This window comes from Colletotrichum truncatum (assembly GCF_014235925.2).
Source record: "Colletotrichum truncatum strain CMES1059 chromosome Unknown Contig_0012, whole genome shotgun sequence".
NCBI lineage: Eukaryota > Fungi > Ascomycota > Sordariomycetes > Glomerellales > Glomerellaceae > Colletotrichum > Colletotrichum truncatum.
The window spans coordinates 401471-426395 of NW_027222409.1; the positions used below are offsets into that span (position 1 = coordinate 401471).

Below are 24925 nucleotides of genomic sequence, written 5' to 3' on the forward strand. Positions count from 1 at the left end.
GCCAGCTGACGGTCAGATCGAATTCCTGGGCCGTATTGATAACCAAGTAAAGATTCGAGGCTACCGTATCGAAACGGCTGAGGTAGAGCAGGCTTTGGCTGGAATTCCTGGGATCCGTGACTCAGCTGTCGTCATAAGAAAATTCGAAAACCAGCAGCCAGACATTGTTGGATTTGTTACGACCCACGGAGTTGACGACTCTCCTACTACCGCTCCCGCTGTCGCTAACGTGGCAGAGAGAAGCATTCGACAACAGCTCCAAGCCACCTTGCCGTCCTACATGATACCAGCGCAAATCATTGTCGTAGACTATCTGCCGCTGAATGCGAATGGCAAAGTTGACCGTCGGGAACTGGTCAGGAAAGCTTTGACAACGCCGAGAACAAGCGCTGCGTCACAACGCGTGGCCCCACGTAACGAGGTCGAAGCAGTGCTATGTGAAGAGTTTGCAAAGCTGCTTGGTATCGACGTTGGCGTTTCCGACAACTTCTTCGACCTTGGCGGGCACTCTTTGATGGCTACAAGACTGGCAGCACGTATAAGCCGTAGGCTGGAAGTCCGCGTCACAGTCAAAGACATTTTCGACCGTCCAACTTTTGTTGACCTTGCCTCCATCATCAAGAAGGGTTCCGCACTTCACAGTCCCATTTTGGCGGGACAATACTACGGGCCGGCCGAGCTTTCATACGCCCAAGGACGCCTCTGGTTCTTAGAAAACCTGAGTATCGGGGCACTCTGGTATCTCATTCCCCTTGCAGCACGCCTACGTGGGCCGCTGCAGGTCGAGGCCCTCTCTATTGCCATCAATGCCCTAGAAGAGCGCCATGAAACGCTGCGTACAACCTTTGGGGATAAGGATGGTGTTGGTGTACAGATCATCCACCCGCCTAGCAGAAATCAGTTGAAGGTAATTGACCTCTCCGCCGAGCGGGACAGCAATAGCTATATCAAGCCATTCAAGGAAGAGCAGGCAACTCTCTTCAACTTGGCCTCCGATTTCAGCTGGAGGGTAGTGCTATACAAGGTTGGAGAGGATGACCACGTTCTATCTATTGTTATGCATCACATCGCCTCTGACGGCTGGTCTATTGATGTCTTGCGTAAGGAATTGAGCACATTCTACGCCATCGCACTCCGAGGCGACAACCCTCTCTCGAAGATACGCCCTCTACCCATTCAATACCGCGACTTTGCTACATGGCAGAGAAGCGATGCTCAACTAGCCGAGCAAAAGCGACAACTGGACTACTGGACCGAGAATCTGGCAGACAGCACGCCAGCCGAGTTCTACTGCGACAAGCCACGCCCGTCTATACCGTCTGGCAAGGCTGGCTATGCTGTCCTCACTGTTGACGGTCCTGTCTACGACAAACTCCAAGCCTACTCTCGAGCCACAAACTCTACTTCTTTTGCCGTTCTGCTTGCAGCATTCCGTGCTACGCACTATAGGCTTACCGGGGTAAAGGATGCTACGATTGGCGCACCCATTGCTAACCGCAACAGACCAGAAATCGAAGACTTGATTGGCTTCTTCGTCAACGCCCAGTGTCTGCGGATAACTGTTGATGAGAATGAGACGTTCGCAAGTCTCGTGCCGCAGGTCCGTGGCACTGCGGCTGCTGCCTTTGAGAATCAAGATGTGCCATTCGAGACTGTTGTGACAGCCCTCCAGCCTAATGCGAGAGACGCGTCCCGTAACCCGCTAGTGCAACTCATGTTTGCGCTACACTCGCAGAATGACCTCGGAAGAATTCACCTGGAGGGTCTTGTTAGTGAGCGTCTCCCATCGCCTGCGACAACTCGATTCGACGTGGAATTTCACTTGTTCCAGGAGGAGGACCGACTCGGTGGTGCCGTCTTCTACGCCTCAGACCTCTTTGAACCCTCTACGATTCAGGGTATCATCAATCTTTACAAGGAAGTTCTGCGCCGCGTTCTCGAGAACCCCGCGGCACCCATTGCATCCCTGCCCCTCACTGATGGGCTGGCTGATCTGAGAACCACCGGTCTACTGGATATCGAGAGGACCGAGTATCCGCGAGACTCGAGCTTGGTAGATATTTTCAGAGAGCAGGTTGCTGCCAACCCTACTGCGATTGCTGTCAAAGACTCGATCTCGCAGTTGACGTACTCGCAGCTAGATCAGCAATCAGATGCCCTAGCAGCTTGGCTGCTTCGGAATCTGAAGAGTCCTGCCTCTGAGACGCCCATCGCTGTCTTCTCCCCGCGTTCCTGCGAGACCATTGTCGCCTTCCTTGGTGTCCTCAAAGCGAACCGCTCCTATCTCCCTCTGGATGTTAAGGTTCCAGTTGCGCGGCTTACCTCCATCTTTTCAGCTCTGGAGGACGACATCCTCGTTTTGCTCAATTCTACAGTCACGCGACCCGATATCAAAATGCCGAACGTGGCAATGGTATCGATTCCTGATGCGATCCGTGACGCCCCCAAAGACAACCTTGACCCTCACCACCAAGGACCGACTGCAACGAGCCTTGCCTACGTTATCTTTACATCCGGCTCAACTGGCAAGCCAAAGGGCGTTATGATTGAGCATCGCGCAGTTCTCAGGCTGGTCAAACAGAGCAACGTCAATTCAGAGTTGCCAGCAAAGGCGCGTGTTGCCCACTTGACGAATGTTGCCTTTGACGTCTCCATGTGGGAGATTTATACGGCGCTGTTGAATGGAGGCACCTTGATCTGCATCGACTACTTCACTTCGCTGGAGCCTGAAGCTCTTAACGACCTTTTCCTGCGGGAACAGATTCAAGTGACGATGATGCCTCCCGCCTTGTTGAAGCAGTGTCTCAAGCCAATGGCCGGCACTCTCAGCGCCCTCCATCTCTTGTATGCCGCGGGTGACCGATTCGATAGCCATGACGCCGCAGCCGCAACAGAACTGGTGTCGGGTAGCGTATATAACGCATACGGCCCTACGGAAAACGGTATTCTCAGTACCTTTTATAAGGTATCTGCGCAAGACCCCTTGGTGAACGGCGTCCCGATTGGCCATGCTGTGAGCAATTCTGGCGCCTATGTCATGGATAAGAACCAGCAAGTCGTTCCGCTGGGTGTGATGGGAGAGCTTGTCGTCACAGGAGATGGCCTTGCCCGCGGCTATACCGATAGCGAACTCAACAAAGACAGATTTGTTCAGGTGGCAGTCAACGGCCAGGTCGTCAAGGCGTACCGTACGGGTGACCGTGTTCGACGGCGCCCGACAGACGGCCACATTGAGTTCTTTGGCAGGATGGACCAACAGGTCAAAATCCGTGGCCACCGCATCGAGCCTGCTGAGGTAGAGCAGGCGATGCTACGTCATGGCGATGTTGTCGATGCCGCTGTCGTCGTCCGCAGCAAGGATGGCGAGGAACCAGAGATGATTGGCTTCGTGGCTGCGCAGAGTGACCAATCTCAAGAGGACGACGAGGCCAGTGACCAGGTTCAAGGCTGGGGCAACCATTTCGAGATCAGTACCTATGCCGACATCGAGAGTATCGACAAATCAGCCGTAGGCAACGACTTCTTAGGTTGGGTCTCGATGTACGACAAGTCCGAAATCGATAAGGACGAGATGCAGGAATGGCTCAACGATACTATGACAACACTCCATGATGGGCAACCGGCCAAGCACGTCGTTGAACTCGGCACAGGTACTGGCATGATCCTTTTTAACCTGAAAGGAGTTGAAAGCTACGTCGGCTTGGAACCATCAACTTCAGCAGCTGCGTTCGTTAACAGCAAGATTCAGTCGATTCCATCGCTGGCAGGCAAGGCTAAAGCTCTTGTCGGCACAGCAATGGACGTAAGAAATCTTGACATTCAAGCCGACCTTGTTATAGTCAACTCCGTTGCACAGTATTTCCCATCGGCAGACTATCTTTTCGAGGTTATTGAGCACCTATCGCGCTCGCCAGGTGCGAAGCGGCTATTCTTTGGTGATATGCGGACCTACGCTATCAACAGGGACTTCCTCGCAGCGAGAGCACTTCACGATTTAGGCTCTAATGCTACGCGTGACGGAATCCAGCGCAAGATAGCTGAGCTCGAGGATCGTGAGGAAGAGCTGCTTGTTGACCCAGCCTTTTTCACAGGACTAACAAGCCGCCTTCCTGATAGCGTGTGGCACGTAGAAATTCTTCCCAAGAGAATGAAGGCCACCAACGAGCTAAGCGCGTATCGATATGCGGCCGTCATACATATGCGAGACCCAGAAGGGGGGCAACCACAACAGCCGATCTATTCGATTGAAAAAGACGCATGGGTTGACTTTAGCGATTCCAAGTTGAATTATTCTTGGCTTCTTAACCTGCTGCAAGGCTCGACAGATGTCATGACTGTTCCTGTTGCCAATATTCCTTACAGAAAGACAATCGTCGAGCGACTCCTGATCAAGTCACTGGATAATGACGACGAAGAAACTCAACGCTCTGTAGACGGCAATTCCTGGATTACGATGATCCGCGACGAAGCAGACCAATATTCATCCCTCTCTGCGGTCGATCTTGTCGAAATCGGTAAGCAAGCCGGCTTCAGCGTGGAACTCAGCTGGGCCCGACAAAGATCCCAGCATGGAGGTCTGGATGCCATCTTCCACCGTTATCGTCCAGGCGATAAAGAAACGCGGGTGCTATTCGACTTCCCTACAGAACACCAAGGTCGACTGTCTAAGCTTCTTAGCAATCGTCCCTTGCAGCAACGTCAGAGTCGCCGCCTTGAGAAACAAGTCTGGGGCCAGCTACAAGCCGCACTTCCGCCGTATATGATTCCGTCCCAAATTGTGGTGCTGGATCAGCTCCCGCTTAACCCAAACGGCAAGGTTGATAGGCGTGAGCTACAACGCAAGGCTAAAGCTGCTCCGAAGGCTGCAAGGGCGACGGAAACGATACATGAGATTGTTGAGCCGCGGAACGAGGTAGAAGCTGTGATTTGTGAAGAGTTCTCGGTCGTCCTAGGGGTGGAAGTAGGCATTACCGACAACTTCTTCAATCTCGGCGGGCACTCTCTCATGGCTACGAAACTCGCCGCACGCCTCAGCCGGAGATTGAACACTTATGTCTCAGTTAAAGACATCTTTAACCAGGCCGTTATTATAGACCTGGCCGCTACCATCCGACAGGGCTCCAGCAAGCATAACGCCATCATCTCTATGCCCTACACCGGCCCGGTCGAACAGTCGTTTGCCCAAGGTCGCCTGTGGTTCCTGGATCAACTAGATCTCGGATCATTATGGTATATAATGCCTCTCGCAGTGCGTCTACGGGGCCCTCTGCGGATTGATGCGCTCACCGCAGCCCTGCAGGCGTTAGAGAATCGCCACGAGGCGCTGAGAACAACGTTTGAAGAACAAGATGGTGTCGGGGTCCAGATAGTTCACCCCTTTGAACCTAAGCAAATCCGGATTATAGAGATACCGGCAGGCCAGAACGGTGACTACACCGAAACTCTGGAGAAGGAGCAAAAGAGGCCCTTCAACCTCTCGTCCGAGCCGGGCTGGCGGCCAGCGCTAATTCGTCTACACGAGCAAGACCATATCCTATCCATCGTCATGCACCACATCATCTACGATGGATGGTCTCTCGAAATCATTCAGCGCGAGCTCGCTGCATTTTATACCGCTGCGGTTCAAGGCCATGATCCCCTTGCCAAGGTCGTGCCTCTATCTATCCACTATAGAGATTTTGCGGTATGGCAAAAACAGGAAACACAAGCGGCTCAGCAGGAAAAGCAGCTATCTTACTGGAGGAGACAACTGGAAGGTAGCCAACCGGCTACTATTTTCTGTGATAAACCACGGCCATCTGCTCCCTCGGGCGACGCTGGGGTTGCCTCCATCGTCATTGAAGGCGCGACATACAAGAACCTTCAAGCCTACTGCCGAGCACGACAGGTTACCCCATTTGTCATTCTCTTGGCTGCTTTCCGGGCTGCTCATTACAGACTTACAGGAGCTGAAGATGCAGCCATAGGAACCCCTATTGCTAACCGTAACCGCTTCGAACTTGAAGATCTGATCGGCTTCTTTGTTAACACCCAATGTATCCGTACTACGGTGGAAGATGAAGAGGAAACTTTCGAATCGCTTGTTCAACAGGTTCGTGACACAGTTAACAGTGCCTTCGAGAACCAAGACGTACCCTTTGAACGTATCGTATCGGCCCTGCAGCCTGGATCCAGGGACACATCCCGCAACCCCCTAGTGCAGCTGATGTTTGCTGTCCACTCCCAGGTCGGTTTAGGGGGTATCAACTTCAAGGATGTCACGAGCGAACGCCTAGAAAACGCAGTCAAGACTCGCTTCGATATGGAGTTCCACTTGTTCCAAGAATCACGGCGGTTTTCAGGTGTCCTTCTGTACGCAACTGACCTCTTCACTTCCGAAACCGTGTCCGGCGTGGTCAACGTCTTCCAAGAAGTTCTTCGTCGCGGCTTGGAAGAACCTGAGGCAAAGCTTTCATCCCTACCTATCACCGACGGTATCTCCGAGCTACATGACAAGGGTTTACTTCAAATTCCAAAGACAAGCTATCCCAGAGATGCCAGTGTGGTAGACATCTTTTGCGATCAGGCTCTTGCCCACCCAGACTCGCTGGCTGTCATTGAAGGCTCATCGACTCTGACGTACAGAGAGTTAGATGAACAATCTGATAAGCTGGCTATCTGGCTTCAACTTCAAGGCATAGAAGATGAGTCTCTGATTAGTGTGTTATCCCCACGCTCATGCGAGACTATTATTGCCATCATGGGTATTCTTAAGGCGAACTTGGCCTATCTCCCGCTTGACGTCAACATGCCTGCCGTTCGCCTCGAAGCTATTCTTACAGCGGCTCCCAGCTGCAAGCTGGTGTTACTCGGCGCCGATGTGCCCGATCCAAATCCGGTGCCCGCAGATGTTGAGCTCGTTCGCATTGGCACAGCACTTGAGAGGCCGAGTAACACCTCAGCTGTCGCCTCGCGACCGTCAGCATCAAGCCTGGCCTACGTTATCTTCACTTCCGGCTCAACTGGCAAGCCCAAGGGTGTGATGATTGAACACCGCGGTATTGTCCGTCTCGTTAAGGACAGTAACGTAGTAGCCAAGCTCCCGGAAGCTCCTCGTGTGGCGCACATATCCAACATCGCATTCGACGCGTCAACTTGGGAGATGTACTCGGCTCTATTAAACGGAGGCACCTTGGTATGTGTCGACTACTTCACCACCCTGGATAGCAAAGAATTGCAAGCCTTGTTCCTGCGTGAGCAAGTCCAGGCTGCCATGATTCCGCCATCGCTACTCAAGCAATGTCTAACCAATGCCCCTGGTACACTTGCAAACATAGAGGTCCTGTTTGTTGGCGGTGATCGATTTGATCCGCGCGATCTAGCCGAGACTATCTCTGTTATTCCAGGAAGCGTATACAACGCCTACGGACCAACAGAAAATTCTGTCGCTAGCACCATTCACCTGACTAGCAACACGGATCCGTATGTTAACGGTATTCCTGTTGGGCAGACCGTTAGCAACTCCGGGGCTTTCATCATGGATAAAAATCAGCAACTTGTGTCGACAGGCGTCATGGGAGAGCTTGTTGTTGCAGGTGATGGACTTGCCCGAGGATACACAGACTCAACGTTAGAAAAAGACCGTTTCGTCACCATCACCGTTGATGGCCAGTCTTCGATGAGGGCATACCGAACTGGCGATCGCGTGCGATACCGTCCCGACGGACAGATTGAGTTCTTTGGGCGTATGGACCAGCAAATCAAGATCCGTGGTCACCGTGTCGAGCCAGCCGAAGTGGAACAGGCCCTCCTTAGATACACCTCCGCCCGCGACGCCGCCGTCGTCATTCGAACACAAGATGGCAAGGAGGGAGAGATTGTGGGTGTCGTCGCACTCCCGTACGCCAATGGGGTCGCCCCTGAACAGGCAGAAGCTGCGAAGCAGCAGTTTGTAATCGCAACTGAAAAGAAGATGCTGCAACAGCTAAGAACTGTGTTGCCAGCATACATGCTGCCAGTACAGATTATTGTTATGGAGCAGCTCCCTCTCAATGCCAACGGCAAGGTTGATCGGCGCCTGCTTACACATAGGGTTCAGAGTCTCAGTAGTTCGGCCTCCGCCTCTGCGAGGTCAACACGTATTGCAGCGCGGAACGATGTCGAGGCCGCGTTGTGTGATGAGTTCACCGACGTGCTAGGTGTGGAAGTTGGCGTGGATGACGATTTCTTCGACCTTGGTGGCCACTCACTCATGGCAACAAGACTTGCGGCGCGTATCAGCCGCCGGCTAAACGACCATGTTTCCGTTAAGACCGTCTTTGACTATCCTGTCCTTGCGGACCTCGCCGCCACTATTCGTAAGGGATCGAAGAAGCATAGCGCTATTGAGGCTGCTCCCTACAGCGGACCTGTCGAGCAGTCATTTGCTCAGGCACGTTTATGGTTTATTGACCAGCTGCAGCTCAGCTCGTCATACATCATGCCACTCGCTATGCGAATGCGCGGACCTCTCTCCATCAACGCGCTCAACTTGGCTGTGAACGCCTTGGAACAACGTCATGAGACTCTCCGAACTACCTTTGAGGAACACGACGGTGTAGGCGTGCAGGTTGTACACACCAACAAGGGCCATGGAGGGTCGCTGAGAGTAATTGATGCGCCGTCAGACACCTGTGATGCTATCAAACTTCTCCAACAAGAACAAGCTGCTCCCTTCAACCTCGCAGAGGAGCCAGGCTGGCGTGTTTCGGTACTACGACTTGGTGATGAAGACCACATCCTCTCAATTGTCATGCATCACATCATCTCCGATGGTTGGTCTATCGAGGTCTTGCAGCGCGAATTGGGAATCCTATACGCCGCAGCAAATAGGGGCCAGGACCTCCAAAACTGTCTAGCACCCTTGGTGATTCAGTACCGTGACTTTACCCTCTGGCAGAAGCAAGATGCACAGATGGCCGAACACGACCGCCAATTGGATTATTGGACGAATCATCTGCAAGGTGTCCAGCCAGCAACGTTGCTGGCTGATAAGCCTCGGCCAGCAGTACTCTCGGGCAGTGCCGGCGCCGTTTCTTTCAGCATCGAGGGCGAGATTTACGACGACTTACAAAACTTCTGCCGGGCTTACAAGACTACGTCCTTTGCTGTGCTGCTTTCAGCCTTCCGCACAGCTCACTTCCGACTAACCGGGGTAAATGATGCGGCAGTCGGCACCCCTATCGCCAACCGTAACCGCTCTGAGCTTGAGGATATAATCGGCTTCTTCGTCAACACCCAGTGTATGCGAATTAGCATCGAGGATAACGAGACCTTTGAAAGTCTTGTTAACCAGGTTCGATCCACTTCTGCTGCGGCTTTCGAGAATCAGGATGTGCCATTTGAGCGCATTGTCTCGGCTCTGTTACCTGGAGCTAGGGATACATCCAGAAACCCATTGGTTCAACTCATGTTCTCTCTCAACTCGCAGCAAGACCTTGGCAAAATCCAGCTGGAGGGACTGACAAGCGAGGCTATGCCAACAGCTGCTACAAGTCGCTTCGATGCGGAATTCCACCTCTTCCAGGGCGCTGGACGCCTTGACGGAGCTGTCCTCTATTCCACCGACCTGTTCGAGTCTGAATCCATTCGCAGTATCGTCAACACATTCCAGGACGTACTCCGCCAGGCTTTCAAGGAGCCCCAGACACCTCTTGCAACATTGCATCTCAGTCACGCTGAGGAGAGCCTCCGCGACATGGGTCTGCTTGACGTTGCAGTAACAAAATACCCTCGAGAGTCAAGCGTTGCTGAACTCTTCCATGAACAGGCACTTGCCCAGCCAAACGCCGTCGCCGTCACGGATACTACATCTCGGATGACATATGCCGAACTAGATCAACAATCCGACAGGCTTGCCAAGTGGCTCCGGCAGCGTCAGTTGGCTCCAGAAACTTTAGTCGGTGTCTTGGCGCCAAGGTCATGCGAGACCATCATAGCCTTCATGGGTATCCTAAAGGCTAATTTGGCATATCTCCCGCTGGATGTCAACGTCCCAGCCGCCCGTGTCGAGACGATCCTCTCTTCTGTCCCAGGCCAAAAGCTAGTCTTAGTCGGCTCAAACGTCTCTACGGATGTTGCGCTTCCCGACATTGACTTGGTTCGGATCAACGCTGCCCTCGCCGCCAACACAGGTCCCAATGGCGTGAACTCGATCTCGTCACCGAATGCTAGTAGTCTTGCTTATGTTATCTTCACTTCTGGCTCCACCGGCAAGCCCAAAGGTGTTATGGTTGAGCATAGAAGTATCGTCCGTCTGGTAAAGAACACCAACTTGGTCCCCCGGACGGAGGCAATCACAGCTGTTGCTCATATGTCTAACCTGGCTTTTGATGCGGCTACTTGGGAAATTTACGCCCCATTACTTAATGGAGGTACAGTTGTTTGTGTTGATTACCTGGCAGTTCTTAATCCTGCCGGCCTCGGCCAAATCCTCTCCGATAACAGGGTTACCGCTGCCTTCTTTACAACAGCCCTCCTGAAGCAATTCCTCGAGGACTCACCGTCTGTCCTTAGCAGTCTTGATCTGCTCTTTGCAGGCGGTGAGTGGATGCGGCTGCAAGATGCGAAGAAGGCAGTACAACTAGTACGCCAGTCCTTCTGCCACGTCTATGGGCCGACCGAGAACACCACCTTCAGCACTGTCTATCCTATGCATGAAAAGGAGCAAGGCGCTAATGGTGTTCCTATCGGTCGCAGTATCAGTAATTCAGGGTCCTATATTATGGATTCACGACAGCAATTGGTACCTATTGGCGTTATTGGCGAACTTGTCGTCACTGGCGATGGCCTTGCCCGTGGCTACACTGATGCTGAACTCGATCTTGGTCGATTTGTTAATGTTGTCGTCGCCGGCCAAGCAATGCGGGCTTACCGGACGGGCGATTACGCCCGCTTTAGACCTACCGACGGCCAGATCGAATTCTTTGGCAGAATAGACCAACAGATCAAAGTCCGCGGCCATCGAATCGAACTTGCCGAGGTCGAACAGGCGATACTTCGCCATTCTGGCATCGGCAATGCTATAGTTGTCATCTCCAAGCCAGATGATGGCCGCGACCCGGAACTGGTCGCCTTCTTTACAGAGGATGTTAGAACTGAAGAAGAGCAATTTGCCGACAAGATGGAAAAGGACGTTCGGCAACACTTGAAAACCATTCTTCCGTCCTACATGGTCCCCGCGCGAATCTTGAGGCTAGACCAGATGCCTCTGAACCCCAACGGCAAGGTTGATCGCCGTGTGTTGGCCGGTAGAGCCCAAGAAATCATGGCCGACAACACTGTAGCCCCTTCTGCTGTTTCGGAGCGTGTACCGCCGCGAAACGAGATCGAGGCCACCCTTTGCGAGGAATTCGCCAACATACTTGGTTCTGAAGTTGGCATCACGGATAGCTTCTTCGACCTCGGTGGGCACTCTCTTATGGCTACGAAGCTTGCGGCCCGCCTTAGCCGTCGCATTCACGCCCGTGTGTCTATCAAGGACATATTTGATTCACCAGTGTTGGCCGATCTCGCCAGCAAGATTAAACAAGGCTCAACGCAATACAGCCCTATCATTCCCACGCCATACACCGAGCCAGTCAGACAATCTTTTGCCCAGGGTCGTCTCTGGTTCCTTGAGCAGCTTGAGCTAGCTACATCTTCATACTTGGTGCCGCTCGCTGTTCGCCTCTGTGGACGTCTCAATATCGAAGCGCTCACTGCTGCGGTTCAGGCTCTAGAGCAGCGTCACGAGACACTACGGACGATCTTTACAGATCACGAAGGTGTTGGCATGCAGATCGTCCAGCCAAGTCGAGCTAAGGCTCTACGACAGATCGATGTTTCTGGCTCAGGCAATGATACCTACGAATCAGCTCTTGCGCGGGAGCAAACAACCACTTTCGACCTATCGTCAGAGCCCGGTTGGCGGATAGCTCTCTTGCGACTAAGCGATGAAGAGTATGTCCTATCGATTGTCATGCACCACATTGTCTCTGATGGTTGGTCACTTGATATCCTGCGGAGGGATCTTGCAAGATTCTATTCTATTGCTCTTCGCAAAGAGGATCCCTTATCTCAGACCGCGCCATTACCCGTTCAGTATCGCGACTTTGCAGTATGGCAGAAGCAAGATGCGCAGGTGTCAGAAAGTGAACGTCAGCTGTCATACTGGGAAGAACAGCTTCAGGGTAGCCAGCCCGCTAGTCTGCTCTGCGATAAGCCTCGACCAGAAGTGATGTCTGGTAAGGCAGGCTATGTACAATTGGAAATCCAGGGGGAACTCTTTGACAAACTCAATGCGTTCTGTCGCAGCCATTACACCACGCCATTTGCGGTTCTTCTTACTGCGTTCCGTATTACGCATTACCGTCTCACCGGCGTAGATGACGCTACTATTGGCACACCGATTGCTAACCGTAACCGACCGGAACTGGAAGATTTGATTGGGTTCTTTGTTAACACCCAATGTATACGAATCCCAGTCGAGGGCGAAGAGGAGACATTTGATCAGCTAGTACGAAAAGTCCGGTCAACCACCACAATAGCGTTCGAGAACCAAGACGTACCCTTCGAGCGTATCGTTTCATCGCTTCTTACCGGCTCGAGAGACACATCGCGCAACCCACTTGTTCAGCTGCTCTTTGCAGTCCACTCACAGGAAGACCTCGGTAAAATACAGTTTGAAGGCGTCGATAGCCAACCTGTTGCTATACCACTTACTACGCGTTTCGACCTTGAGTTTCACTTGTTCCACAAGGAAGGAGGCTTGAACGGAAACATTCTGTACGCAACAGACTTGTTCAACCCCGAGACTATCCAGAATGTCGTGGATGTCTTCCAGGAGGTTCTCCGTCGATGCCTTGAGCAGCCAGAGGCGCCCATCTCAAGCCTGCCACTGACCGACGGCCTATCCACATTTGAGGATCTAGGCTTGCTCGAAATCAACAAGACAGAGTACCCGCGTGACGCTAGCGTCATAGACCTTTTCCGTGAGCAGGCAGCTGCTTGTCCTGAGGCTATAGCGGTAACAGATGGAGCTTCCAAGCTTACATACGCTCAGCTTGACAAGCAGTCCGACATGGTTGCGTCCTGGCTGCGTGTACGCCGATTGGCAGCAGAGACTCTAGTCAGCGTCTATGCGCCAAGGTCTTGCCAAACTATTGTCGCCTTTATTGGCATCCTCAAGGCTAACCTCGCCTACCTTCCGCTCGATGTGAACGTTCCGGCCGCTCGAAATGAGACAATTCTTTCGGCAGTGCCCGGACATAAGTTGGTTCTCCTTGGTAGCAGCGTGGCGGTACCTCAGCTCTCACTTTCGGATGTCGAGCTAGTCTCTTTGGACGATATTTTCGCCGCCAGCATTGACCCTAGTCACACAGGCTGTGGTGTCGATGAACCTCACGCAAAGAGCCTGGCATATGTCATGTTTACATCGGGATCGACCGGTCGCCCTAAGGGCGTTATGATTGAGCATCGTGGAATCAACAGGTTGGTGAGACAAAGCAGTCTCATGTACAAGATGCCCCAGGCTCCCCGCGTGGCACACTTATCCAACACTGCCTTTGATAACTCTACCTGGGAGATTTACATCGCTCTTCTCAACGGTGGCACAGTCGTCTGTATCGACTATTACACAACCTTGGACAGCAAGGCGCTTGAGTCTGTGTTCATCCAGGAGAGAGTTCAAGCATCAATGATTCTCCCTTCTCTCCTGAAACAGTGCCTTCTCCATGCACCTGCTGCGATTGCTGCCCTAGACGTTATTTTGGCTGCCGGAGATCGATTTGACGGGCGAGATGCAGTTGAAGCCCAAGCATTGATCCAGGACAATGTTTACAATGCATACGGCCCTACCGAAAACACGGTCTCCAGCACCATCTACAAGGTTAAGGGAGATGAAGATTTTATTAACGGCGTTCCTATTGGTCGGGCTATTGACAACACCGGTGCTTATGTTGTTGACTCGCACCAGCAGCTTGTGTCTCCAGGCATCATGGGTGAACTCGTGGTAACGGGAGACGGCCTCGCCCGTGGATATACCGACCCTACCCTGGATACAAATCGATTTGTTGAGATCTCTATTAAGGATCAGCTCGTCAGGGCCTACCGGACCGGTGATCGGGCACGGTTCCGACCCGGCGACGGTCAAATCGAGTTTTTCGGCCGTATCGACCAGCAAATCAAGGTCCGCGGCCATCGCATTGAGCCAGCAGAGATAGAACAGGCTATGCTCGGCCACTCTGCCGTTCTTGATGCTGCTGTTGTCCTGCGGAAGACGGAAGGCGAGGAGGCAGATGTTGTCGGGTTTGTCATCGCCCGGGGTATCACCGCTGATTCTGATCCCGAAGCCGTTGTGCAAACGGAAAAGAGCATTCTGCAACGCCTACAAAGCTTGCTGCCGCCGTACATGGTTCCCGTTCAGATCATCTTGCTAGACCAGATGCCACTCAACGCTAACGGCAAGAATGATCGTCGCGAGCTCACGCGAAGGTCCCACGTGGCGCCAAAGGCCAAGAAGACTTCCATATATGAGGCGCCGCGGAACGAAATCGAAGCGGCCCTATGTGAAGAGTTTAGAGACGTGCTTGGCGTTGAGGCCGTTGGAATCAACGATGGCTTTTTTGATCTCGGCGGGCACTCACTTATGGCAACTAAGCTCGCAGCACGCCTGAGCAGGCGTCTGCACACTGTAATCTCAGTCAAAGACATCTTCAACCTGCCTGTCATCGTGGACCTGGCAGCCATTATTCAACAAGATTCGGCACAGCATAAAGCCATCGAGGCAACAGAGTACTTGGGCCCTGTTGAGCAGTCCTTCTCTCAGGGCCGTCTTTGGTTTCTCGAACAACTTGAACTCGGTGGCACAGCATACCTTGTGCCGCTTGCAGTCCGTCTACGCGGCCCACTGCAGATGGAGGCTTTCATGACTGCACTTCAGGCTCTTGAACAGCGCCACGAGACCCTTCGAACGACTTTCAAGGGTTACGAGGGTGTCGGTCTGCAGGTCATCCAACCCGCAAACAGCAGGCCACTCAGGGTTGTTAATGTGCCGACCGGAACCGACTTTAATAAGCTACTTCAGCAAGATCAGAGAACTCCGTTCAATCTGGCGAATGAACCCGGCTGGCGAGTCACCTTGCTTCGACTGGGAGACCGAGACCACGTATTGTCCATCGTGATGCATCACATCATATCTGATGGTTGGTCTATTGACATTCTCCAGCGTGAGCTAGCTGCCTTTTACGCCACCGCGCTCCAGGGTAAAGATCCCCTACTGCAAATCGCGTCTCTTCCCATACAATATCGTGATTTCGCTATCTGGCAGAAGCAAACATCACAGGTGGTTGAACACGAGCGTCAACTGGCCTACTGGAAAGAACAGCTAGACGGAAGCCAGCCAGCCAGCTTCCTCTGCGACAAGGTCCGGCCCTCGAAGCTATCTAGCAATGCTAGTGTTGTCCAGTTTATGATCGACGGCCCTGTATATGAAGGCTTGCAAACCTTCTGCAAGGCCCGCCAAACGACACTATATGCCGTTCTCTTTGCCGCATTCCGAGCTACGCACTATCGCCTAACTAGCATGGAGGATGCTACTATCGGCACACCTATTGCTAACCGAAATCGGCCAGAACTTGAAGACATGATCGGTTTCTTCGTTAATACGCAGTGCATGCGAACTACTGTGACAGACAAGCAGTCATTCAATGAGCTAGTCACACAGGTCCGGTCAACAGTAGCAGCTGCTATCGAGCACCAGGATGTACCGTTTGAACGAATCGTCTCTGCCTTGCTGCCTGGGTCAAGGGATATGTCCCGAAATCCTCTGGTACAACTCATGTTTACCCTTCACGCCCAAGAAAATCTTGGCAAGGTGCAATTAGATGGCCTTGAGAGTGAGCAGCTTTCAATGACGCCAACTACCAGACTGGATTTGGAGTTCTACCTCTCCCAGCAGGATGGCTTCCTAGGTGGAAATGTCATCTTCTCCACAGACCTATTCGAGGCTGAAACTATCAATCGCATAGTCAATGTCTTCCAGGAGGTCCTAGCCGAAGGCATCAAGCAGCCAGAGGCGCCCATTACTAACCTGCGGCTTACGCATGGTCTTGCTGAGCTACGCGACTTGGGTCTGCTTGATATAAGAACCACGGACTATCCCCGCGACTCGAGCATTGTAGACGTCTTCAAAAACCAAGTTTCGATTTGCCCAGACGCTATAGCTGTTACTGATGCTTCTTCCGAATTGTCGTACAGCCAACTAGATCAACAGTCTGATCAAATTGCCGCCTACCTCCGGAACAAAGACATGGCGCCAGAGACGTTGGTGGGAGTTCTTGCACCCCGCTCCTGCCAGACAATAGTCGCATTCTTTGGAATTCTCAAAGCAAATCTTGCATATCTACCGTTAGATGTCAACAGCCCCTCGGCTCGCGTTAACGCCATCCTATCGGCGGTACCCGGGCACAAATTCGTCTTGCTCGGTGACAGTGTACCGACCCTTACTTCCGAAACTCTAGACGCGGAGCCAGTTTGGATAAGTGACGCTTTACTGCTTGGAAAGACTGCAAACTCCGACAACCCCAGTTCACACCTCCCCATTAGAGCCACGAGCTTGGCATGTGTCATTTTCACATCAGGCTCAACTGGTAACCCCAAAGGTGTTATGATTGAGCATCGCAGTATTCTGAACCTTGCCAAGTCAACTGATTTGATGACCCAATCTCAAGCAGCGCAGCCATTTTCTCACATGGTCAACTTAGCTTTTGATGTCTCTACGTGGGAGATCTATACACCACTTCTCAACGGAGGCACCGTGGTATGCATCGACCACATGACGGTGTTGAACCCCACTGCCCTCGGCGAGGCACTTACAGCCAACAAGGTCAAGAACGTCGTCATCACAACAGCTCTCCTCAACCTGTACCTTGAGGAGATTCCGCACGTTATTAGCAGCCTTGATTTTCTTATGGTAGGAGGTGAAGCAATGCGCCCGAACGACGCCTTGAAAGCCCGCGGCCTGGTTCAACAGGGTTTCTGCAACGCATACGGACCGACAGAGAATACAACCATCAGTACCCTATACGTCATGAGCGCAGACGAAAAATGCGTTAATAGCGTTCCTATCGGAAAAGCGGTTTCTAACGCGGGCGCTTACATCATGGATTCGAAACAACAGCTTGTCCCCGTCGGTGTGATGGGAGAGCTGGTTGTGACCGGAGACAGTCTTGCCCGTGGCTACACAGACCCAGAATTGAATTCCAATCGCTTTGTGCAGGTTGAAATTTCTGGACTGTCTGTTAAGGCATACCGGACGGGTGATCGCGCCCGTTACCGCCCTGGCGATGGTCTTATTGAGTTCTTTGGCCGAATGGACCAGCAGGTTAAGATTCGCGGCCACCGTATCGAAGTTGCTGAGATTGAACAAGCTATTCTCAGTATCAACAGTGTTCTTGCAACTGCAGTCGTTCTTCGCAAGCAAGAAGGGCAAGATTCAGACATTGTAGGCTTCGTTACATCCAGCCATATCAGCTCGCATTCCGAGAGCCAAGAAAAGAAACAGGGCTTTCACTCGAACCTAGAAAGAGAAATACGACACCGCCTTCAATCTCTGCTCCCGCCATACATGATGCCAGCACAGATCATTGTATTAGAGCAGTTGCCACTCAACGCAAACGGCAAAATCGACCGACGAGAGCTTGCTAAGAGGGCCTTGACCGCAACCAAGACTAGCCTGGCGCGGGAGCTTATCGCGCCGCGTAATGAAAAGGAAGAGGCACTCTGCGAAGAATACTCTGATCTTCTTGGGGTCGAAGTAGGTATTACTGATAACTTCTTCGACCTTGGCGGTCACTCTCTCATGGCAACGAAGCTAGCCGCTCGCATCAACCGCCGTCTAGATGCTCGTATTTCTGTCAAAACTCTCTTCGACCACCCTGTCCTTGTTGACCTCGCAGAGGTCATACAGCAAGGGTCGGCCCTTCACAGCCCAATTGTTCCATCAGAATATAACGGGCCTGTCGAACAATCTTTTGCACAAGGCCGCCTCTGGTTTTTGGACAAGCTTAGCATTAGCGGCGCAGCATACATGATGCCTCTTTCTGTGCGGATGCGTGGAGTCCTCCAGGTTAAAGCTCTGACGACTGCCTTACATGCTTTGGAAGAACGGCACGAGACACTCAGAACGACCTTTGAAGAGATCAAAGGTGTTGGCGTTCAAATCGTTCATAGCAGCCAGAATAAGCCGCTCACTATCGTCGATGTATCAGCTAAGGACCCGGCTACTGCTCTAGACCTCCTGCGGAAAGAGCAAATGGTTCCTTTCGACTTGACCTCGGAACCAGGATGGAGAGTAACACTTTTCAGGCTCGGCGAGCAGGATCACATTCTCTCCATCGTTATGCATCACATCATTTCCGACGGCTGGTCTATTGATCTCCTGCGCCAGGAACTAGGCAGCTTTTATTCTGTCGCTTTGCGCGATCAAAATCCTCTAGCCAAGGTGACGCCACTTCCTGTTCATTACCGCGACTTTGCCATGTGGCAAAAGACGGAGGAACAGGTAGCTGAACATCAAAGACAACTGGAGTATTGGACCGAGAAACTAGCCGACAGTTCGCCTGCAGAAGTCCTCTGTGACAAACCAAGGCCTGCAATCCTATCTGGCGAGGCTGGCATTGTCCGAGTTGTTATCGACGGACCCCTCTACGAAAACCTCCAGACCTTCTGCCGGACACGTCAAGTAACGCCATTCGCAGTTCTCCTAGCCACCTTCCGCGCTACACACTTCCGCTTAACAGGCGTTGAAGACGCAACAATTGGTACTCCTATAGCCAACCGTAACCGGCCGGAGCTGGAAGACATGATCGGTTTCTTCGTCAACACACAGTGTATGAGGATCACTGTTAATGATGAGTCGTTTGATGGCCTCGTTCAACAAGTTCGCGCTACGGCGGCTGCCGCCTTTGAGAACCAGGATGTTCCGTTCGAGCGTGTTGTCTCGGCACTTCTGCCCGGATCAAGAGATACCTCTCGCAACCCGTTGGTACAGCTTATGTTTGCTGTTCACTCGCAGAGGGATCTTGGCCGCATTAACCTTGAGGGTATTGTCAGTGAGCCTCTGCCTACAGCAATCACAACTCGCTTCGACATGGAATTCCATCTCGCTCAAGAAGAAGGCTATCTAGCTGGCAACGTACTCTATGCCGCCGAACTGTTCGAGTCTGCCACCGTCCGAGGACTAATTGACGTCTTCCAAGAAACGCTTCGCCGGGGACTAGCGCAACCAGAAGTACCCATCGCAAGCCTGCCACTCACCGACGGACTGCCGATTCTACGTGACATGGGTCTACTCAAGGTTGAGAAGACAGATTATCCCAGAGATTCTAGCGTCATAGACGTCTTCCGCCAGAATGTCGTTGCTCATCCTGAGAGAATTGCGGTCAAGGATGCCAACACACAACTAACCTACGCCCAACTCAACGACAACTCAGACCAGCTTGCGGCTTGGCTTCTGCAGCGGCAAATTCCAGCCGAGGCGCTGGTAGGTGTGCTTGCTCCGAGGTCGTGCGAGACAACCGTCGCTTGTCTTGCTGTTCTGAAGGCAAATCTGGCCTATCTGCCGCTCGATGTAAAGGTACCTGTTGCCCGACTCAAGGCAATTCTCTCAGTGGTCCCGGGGTTCTCACTTGTGCTTCTTGGTTCCAACGAGCCCATCCCCGATGTCCGCTTACCCAACACTGAGTTTGTCTCTTTAGCCGACGCCTTTGCCCAGTCTCGCCATAACTCGACAGGTGTCCCAGCTATAGTCACATCCCCCTCAGCAACCAGTCTCGCATACGTCATCTTCACGTCGGGTTCTACGGGAAAGCCTAAAGGTGTAATGATTGAACATCGTGGTATTGTTCGGCTTGTCAAGCAGAGCAATATTGTACGCGATTTTCCCAAAGAGGCACACCTCGCCCATGTCTCCAACATCGCCTTCGACGCCTCCGCTTGGGAGATGTACACCGCCCTCCTCAACGGTGCGACGCTTATTTGCATTGACTACTTCACTACCCTGGATAGTCAAGCTCTTGAGACGGTTTTTGCCCGAGAGCATATCAATGTGGCTATGCTATCACCTGCGCTCCTTAAACAATGTCTCACCAACATCCCACACACAGTCAGCGCTCTAGACGTGCTATATGTTGGTGGAGATCGATTCAACCCCTCTGATGCCATCAATGCTCGCGCCCTCGTCAAGAATAGTGTTTACAATGCCTACGGGCCCACGGAAAACACCGTCGCAAGCACTATCTACAGCATCAGAAAGGGCGATACCTTTGAACATGGTGTGCCCATTGGTCGAGCTGTAAGCAATTCTGGCGCTTTTGTTATGGACTCAAGCCAAAACCTAGTCTCCCCTGGTGTGATGGGCGAACTGGTTGTGACAGGCGATGGGCTTGCTCGCGGATACACAGACCCCACGCTTGATCAAAACCGCTTCGTGGAAATCACTATTGACGGCCAGGCCATGCGGGCATACCGCACTGGTGACCGTGCTAGGTTGCGACCTTCGGATGGCCAAATTGAATTCTTTGGTCGCATAGACCAGCAGATCAAGATCCGAGGACATCGCATCGAACCAGCCGAAGTAGAGCTTGCTATGCTGAGGCATCCCATCGTCCGCGACGCGGCCGTCGTTATCCGCAGCCAGTCTGATCAAGAATCGGAGATTGTTGGATTTGTTACGGTTCATGACGAAGAGCCCAGCCAAGACAGCCAGCTTGATCAAGACGAGGCGAGTAAGCAGGTGGAGGGTTGGGGAACCCATTTCGAGATTGGCACCTACGCCGACCTCGAAACTATTGATCAATCCGTTATCGGCAACGACTTCTTGGGTTGGACCTCAATGTATGACGGAACATTGATTGAAAAGGCAGAAATGCAGGAATGGCTCGACGAAACAATGTCAACTCTACTCGACGGCCACCCTGCCGGTCGTGTACTCGAAATCGGTACAGGTACTGGTATGATCCTGTTCAATTTGGGTCAAGGCTTAGAAACCTATATTGGCCTTGAACCCTCCAGCTCGGCAACAAGCTTTGTCACCGACAGTATCAACTCAATCCCTACGCTCGCGAGCAAGGCTCAGGTCCTTGTTGGCACGGCTACAGACGTCAGTCGACTAAGTCAGGTAACACAGGGTCATACCGATATGGTGGTTATTAACTCTGTGGCGCAATACTTCCCGTCTTCCGACTACCTCTTCCAGGTAATCCAGACCTTGGCAAAACTACCGGGAGTAAAACGAATCTTCTTTGGCGACATGCGAACCCACGCTATTAACAAGAACTTCCTTGCTGGCAGGGCCTTATCCTCACTTGGGGATTCTGCTGGCAGAGACAACATTCGCCAGAAGATTACCGAACTGGAAGAAAACGAAGAAGAGCTCTTGGTTGCCCCGGCCTTCTTTACTGAGCTGCTCAATAAGATCCCAGACTTGGTCTGGCATGTGGAAATTCTCCCTAAGAGGATGAAGGCTACCAACGAGCTTAGCAGATATCGATACGCGGCCGTTATCCACGTACGAGGCGTAGATGAGCCGACGCATCCCGTGCATTCAATCAAGCCCAACTCTTGGGTCAACTTCCAAGCGTCCTCACTAGACCGCGAGAGCCTCCTTACCTTGCTACAGGGCTCTTCAGACGCATCCACAGTCGCTGTCAGCAATATCCCTTACAGCAAGACCGCATTTGAACGACTGCTGGTTGAATCGCTAGAAAATGACGACGAGACGCTTGACGGCGCGGCCTGGATCTCGGATGTCCGCGATGCCGCTCAGCGATGTGTAGCTCTTTCTGCCTGGGACCTAGCGCAACTGGCTGAAGAAACGGGCTTCCGCGTGGAGCTCAGCTGGGCACGACAGAGATCCCAGAACGGCGGGATTGATGCTGTTTTCCATCGGCACCAACTCGATAACCAAGAATCCCGCGTTCTGTTCCAATTCCCTGCCGAAGATCAAGGCCAGCCAGCAAGCCTCCTAACTAACCGCCCGCTCCAGCGGCTCGAAAGTCGCAAGGTAGAGGCACAAATCAGGGAGCAGCTTCAGTCATTGCTCCCGCCTTATATGATCCCAGCCCAGATCATAGCCCTAGACCAAATGCCGGTTAACGCCAACGGCAAGGTTGACCGACGTGAACTCACACGCAAGGCCCAGGCTGCTCCGGTCGGCAAGCCACCCTCGGAACGCGTAGAGCCGCGTAACGATGTCGAAGAGATGCTCTGCGATGAGTTTGCTGACGTGCTTGGCGTTGAGGTCGGCATTACCGACAACTTTTTCGATCTCGGCGGTCAATCCCTGATGGCCGCAAAACTTGCTGCTCGCATCAGCCGACGACTGGATGTCCAGGTGTCCGTTAGAGACGTCTTCAACCATCCGGTTCCTGTAGAGCTGGCCAGCAAGCTTGTGCACATCCAGTTACAAAGGAACGGTGCGTCCCAAGTTGTTGACAAGGAGCCCTTCCAGCTCCTATTGCAAGAAGACCCTGAGGCCTTTGTGCACCGAGAACTGGCTCCCCAGCTTGACCCGTCTTATGGTTCAATCCAGAACGCATACCCCGCATCATGGTCGCAGAGAATCTGGATCTATGATCCAGTTCTGAAACAGTCGCGCACGCCGGCTCTCTTCTTCATAGACTTCCCAGCCGACACGGATCCCATGATGCTGAAGGGTGCCTCCGAAACTCTTATTCAGCACTTCGATATCCTACGCACGGTCATCTTGACAGCTGCCGGTAAATACTATCAGCTGGTTCTCGATCAACTCAAGGTACCCATTGAGATTGTCGATGTTGAGGGAGATATGACCGCCGCCACCCGAGAATATGAAGGCGTAGATGCACGCGACCCTCTCCGCCTGGGACACTCCCTTCTACGTATCGCCATTCTCAAGAAGAGGGCATCTCCTGTGCGAATTGTGTTCCGGATGAATCACGCTATTTACGACGGTTTGAGTTTTGAATACCTCATGCGTGCCTTGCACACGTTGACAATCGGCGAGCGTCTGCCAAAATCAATCAAATTCGCTCGCTATATCCAGCACATGATGGATAGCCGTGACGAGGGCTTCAAATTCTGGCGTTCCGTTCTCCAAGGTTCTTCAATAACCCAGTGGAAGGACGCCAACACTAAGAGTATCCAAAACGGAAGCAAGAGCCAAAAGCCCAAGGGCAGTTGGGTAGTGGAGAAGGTGATCAAGGCACCGCAAACGGCCAACTTGGACGGCATCACTCCAGCCACGGTGTTTACTGCGGCCAGCGCCATGATGTTTGGTCAGGAGCTGGAATCCAAGGACATCATCTTTGGACGTGTCGTGTCCGGCCGGCAGTGTTTGCCCGTCAGTAGCCAGTCTATTGTCGGCCCTTGTTCGAATGCGGTTCCCGTTCGCGTCCGCTTAGACACTGTCGACAAGCCAGTGGAGCTGCTCCGAAAGGTACAGAAACAATACATCGACAGCATGCCCTATGAGACATTGGGTCTGGACGATATCAGAGACAACTGCACGGAGTGGCCCGATTCGACAGGCAACTTTAGCCTCTACTCGGCTTATCAGAATTTCGACATGCGTCCTCATAGTGAGAAGGAGGGTCAGCGAATTCAGCTGAACTACCTCGACAGAGTGACCGAACAACGCGAGGCTATCAAGGATGATCCTACCATGGATAGAAAGGTCTCTGAAGAGGTTTCCATGCACGATATAGACATTGCAGGAATGCCCGAGCCAGACGGAGTTCATCTGCGGGTTGTTATTGGTGCTAACCGGCAAGTCTGTGAGGAGGCAACTGTCGACCGTATGCTCATTGATCTTTGCAACAACATTCAACGGCTGTACTCGGTTCTTCAGGATCCGACGCCTGAGACTTCCAACGGACACACCAAACAAATTTCCAATGGTCACACAAACCAGTCATCCAATGGCCTTGCAAATCAATCATCCAACGGTCATGTCAAACAGGCATCCAATGGGCACAGGGAGTAAGACCCTAGTAACAGCAGCTGTTCCAAACGGTAGTCTCTCCCTTGCAAAGGGTTAAAACACATGGAAACACATTCCAAGTAAATCAAGGGTATCAATAGAAGATAAAGAAAAGAAAGGGGGGAATGGGTGGGGGAGAATTTAAAAAAAAAAAAAAAAAAGACAGCAGAAAAAGAAACAAAAGGCAAAAAGAAAAAAAAAAAAAAACCAACTCCACTCATAGAGGGTTCTCATTGGCGTGGTCAGAAAGTTTCGAGTCTTTCTAAACGACTGCTTTCCGGCGTTGGAGTTTTGGCGCAACGTGTGCTTTAGTCTGCTTGTTTGGGGGGGTTTGTGGTTCGGTGGTTACATGTTTGTTTCTACAAGTTTGTTTTGGTGCAGTTAGTCATTTCGTCAACTGGCTATTTTCCTTTTACATACTCTTCTATATGCAAGTTTGGTTTTTTATTTCGCTAGTAAATCATATATATACATGGTTCTCACAAGACATGTGCAATAAAGCATATTCGCTCAAACGTACTATTGCAATAAATGGAACTCCGGTTTGAAGTGGTTCCATTACCGACAACCCAGACGGACAGTCAGGCGGGTATAAGTTCCCCGGTCACTTCAGCCAGCACTTCTACTGGAACTTCTCCTCAGATTTGAGAGATTGAAGTGGCTAAAGTGGCTAGAATGACAGCGAAAGTGGTGCTGTAGAGTATCTGGTAGTGGCAGTTAAAGTGCGAAGTTAGGCGCTCTAGCAGTGATTGTGACAGTGGACTGTTGCAGTGGCTAGGGAGTTGGTAGTGGCCAGGGTGCTTAGAGTGGCGGGAGTGGGAGAAGTGACAAGAGTAGCGTAAGTAGTAAACGAGTTACATGACGCGAAATAGAAAATAAGGGATTAATGGCTTGCATTACAAATAGAAC

At 52.2% G+C, this 24925-nt stretch overlaps 1 protein-coding gene across 1 annotated transcript in view; it reads left to right on the forward strand.

Annotated features, from left to right (window-relative positions):
* Nucleotides 1–24019, forward strand: part of CTRU02_214930 (AMP-binding enzyme (aureobasidin A1 biosynthesis complex)) — a gene marked incomplete at both ends in the record, with an annotated part of 36933 nt that extends 12914 nt beyond the window's left edge. The window contains 2 exons of the mRNA XM_070206337.1: nt 17–12467; nt 12525–24019. Coding sequence (XP_070059980.1) covers nt 17–12467; nt 12525–24019 — 23946 coding nt within the window. The remainder of the gene's footprint in view (nt 1–16; nt 12468–12524) is intronic.
* Nucleotides 24020–24925: the final 906 nt, after the last annotated feature.